The sequence below is a fragment of the Saccostrea echinata genome, unplaced genomic scaffold (genome assembly GCF_033153115.1).
Source record: "Saccostrea echinata isolate AGI-Se365-2 ecotype Australia unplaced genomic scaffold, CSIRO_AGI_Sech_v1 ptg000041l, whole genome shotgun sequence".
Classification (NCBI taxonomy): domain Eukaryota; kingdom Metazoa; phylum Mollusca; class Bivalvia; order Ostreida; family Ostreidae; genus Saccostrea; species Saccostrea echinata.
Window position 1 is genome coordinate 3,511,834 of NW_026889790.1, and position 3,167 is coordinate 3,515,000.

A 3,167-nucleotide genomic window follows, 5' to 3' on the forward strand; every position below is an offset into this window, starting at 1 on the left:
GAGTCTGTGTCTGAGAACAGGGAAGGAGGATAGAGTCTAAGAAAGAAATTAATGGGAAGGACAGTATTATTTTAACAAAATGTGTCCCTATTTATTTTTTTTAATATTTTTTTTAAATACCTGAATAAAGTTTCTTCATAGAAAAATGTATACGGAAGGAGGAAGGGTCGACTAGACAGCATATACCCGTATGATGTAAAGAATGATTAGTTCATTATTTCGAAAATACGTGCAAGTAATTTATATATAGAAAACGATTGTTATAGATAACCTAAGTACGAAAGCCTTTGAGTATCAAGCAAATAAAAAATTACACCCCACTATCTCGTAATTACAAGATAATTATCTTGTAATTACGAATAAAGATCTCATTATTACGAGAAAGAATCTCGTTATTACGAGGTCTCTTCTCGTAATAACGCGTCAATTATCTCGTGATTACGAGATATATAACCAAGTTGCACAATCTATGAGTGGTCTTAGATGCGTTTAGTTTGGTAAACGGGAAAATGTACCAACTGAATAATTTATTCAATTTTACTATCCTTCGGTAATCCAAAACAAAGAAATTATATTCAGAAATTAAAGAATAATGTAAATAGATTACGAATATGTCTGGGGGTTTTTTTTAGAATCGGGAGGAGTGGGAAAGAAAGTCCATCCCCTTAGTTCCGAACCTTATCATTTGTTGTTTATTTAGTATGACAATGTTCATTGAAAGAAAGTTCCCCCCCCCCTCCCCACCCATTTTGTGTTGAAGTAAGTGAAAACTTCCCATATTGATGTATTAGAAAAATTCTCCAAAAAATTTAACACCCCCCTCTCGATGCATTTTTTTTTTAGCATGGATAATTTTCCAGTTTTCCTCTTTTTTTCTTGTCAAATATTTTCCTGATGAGGTTAATTATTTCTCTTGCTGTCCTCCCTTCTCTCCCATCACTTTCAAAAACGAACAGTTCATAGTATTTCCTGCGTTGAGAAAAATTTAGAATTTTATTTATATGGTCATTGTTATCTAAAGCATTAATGAAGTCTTTGCTAAGTAAAAAAAATCATTTTTAAAGGACACTAGTCCCCATGCCCCGTTTTATTCGACAGTAAAGTCATATTAGAAAAGTTGGAAGAATATTTTGCGTTTTAACAGAGTGAAAATGTATATATCACTTCGTTAGAACAGCATTCTACAAAGCCATATCGCCTTTTCAAAAGGCGTATTAACGCGAAAAAAGGCGTAATAACGCGAAGTGAAAAGGCGTTATAACGCCAATAAAGGCATAATAGCACGAAAAAGGCGTTACGTACTACGCCTTTAAAAAGCGTTATTATGCTCTTTTTAAAGCGTTTTACGTCCGTATCAACATTTTTGAAAGGGGGGGGGGGCAGCCTTGGAGGCTATGAACAAATTTTATTTATTCACTGCAATATTTAAACTAGCTATGGAATTGAATTTTTAAACCTACTCATTTTTTTAATTTGCTCTCTGCCCGAGATTAGTACATGTATATACCTTTTCATGGAAAACGAAAATAAAATTGTAATATCGTCTTTTGAAAAAGCCTAGAATGGTCAAATAAGAAAATAAAAAAAAAAAATTGAAAAGTCGTAATTACGAGATAAAAAGTCGTATTAACGAGATAAAAAGTCGTTATTACGACTTAAGAAAGTCCTAATAACGACTTTTTATCTCGTTATTACGACTTTCTTAAGTCGTAATTACGACTTTTTATCTCGTTATTACGACTTTTTATCTCGTTATTATGACTTTCTTAAGTCGTAATAACGACTTTTTATCTCGTTATTACGACTTTTTATCTCGTTATTATGACTTTCTTAAGTCGTAATTACGACTTTTTATCTCGTTATTACGACTTTTTAATTTTTTTTTTAATTTTCTTATTTGACCCTTCTAGGCTTTCGTAAAAAGGCGTTATAACGGCTTTTTTATTATTTTTTTTTTAAAAGGCGTTATTACTCTATTCCTAAAAACATTATTACGCCTTTCCAAAAAACGTTATTACGCCTTTTTTTCGCGTTATTACCCCTTTTCATTTTGCGGTATAACGCTTTTGAAACTATGATATGTTTTCTCCATAGATTGATACTAACAGCCTTTCGTCTTCGTAACAAAGAGAGAAGAGCCGGGAAGGGGGGGGGGTAGGAGTAGGGGAGATTTTTTAAAATCAGTATAACTTCTACATTTTTTAAGGAAAAAAAAAATAAATTTTGGATTTTTTATGAATATTTAAAAGCTTTCAAACATTGACATCTTATATAGACGCGTTGTCAAAAAGTTAGATCTTTTAAAACATTGTTAATCTTTCCTTTTCAACAAAATTTTAATTGTACCTTAATTGGTACATTAACAAACTGAACTGAATTGAATTGAATATTGTACTTGAAAACATTTCATGTAGCAAAAAGCTAGGGCGAGCTGCGATTCAATTTTTTGGATCAATTTATAAATTATTAAATAAATTTATAATTTATAAACAATTTATTAACAATTTATAAATTATTAAATAAATTTATTATGTCTTAAGATGTACCTGATACACCTTATGCGTTTTTCATTGCCCAAATCCGTTAATTAGTCTACCCATAAAGAAAACGGAAGTGAAGTAAACGACATTTTGGAAACGAGGAACCAAAACAAGAGCGAAGAGAGAAACAAAATGAGAACAAAAGGGCAGTCGGGGATCCCCGACATGTACAAGTGCTGTTTCTGCTGCCATGTCAAGACAGGGACACTGTTTTATGGACTCTTTCAGTTGGTAAATATTTTTTGACGACATTGGGGAAGATTTATTATAATGATGTCATACTATGTCTACATGAATCAACAATGGCGGTTGATCTGTTACTTTCGATACCGTATAATATAGGTATACCGTGCATTGTCGACTAATTACGTCGAAAATTTTGTTGACGTAATTTGCTTTGTATATTTTATTATTCATTTTTGATGTCGTCACAATGTGACACATTACACTCTGAATTTTTATCATGCGATCAAATATGAAATGAAAAGTGAAACGGATGTGAGCATAATTAACATGATTAAGCTGTGCATATAGAAGCTTTAAAGCTTCAATAAGCTATTCAAAATAGCTTGAGTAAGCAATTTAAATGCATTTTTTCAACATAAACTTTTTATATGAAACCATGGA

The 3,167-nt window shown here is 31.5% G+C and overlaps 1 protein-coding gene across 1 annotated transcript in view; it reads left to right on the forward strand.

The window, feature by feature from the left end:
- Positions 1–2,597: 2,597 nt before the first annotated feature.
- LOC133200778 (lysosomal-associated transmembrane protein 4A-like) overlaps positions 2,598–3,167 on the forward strand; it is a 10,023-nt gene continuing 9,453 nt past the window's right edge. Inside the window, exon 1 of the mRNA XM_061336569.1 lies at positions 2,598–2,771. Coding sequence (XP_061192553.1) covers positions 2,673–2,771 — 99 coding nt within the window. The 5' untranslated portion in view covers positions 2,598–2,672. The remainder of the gene's footprint in view (positions 2,772–3,167) is intronic.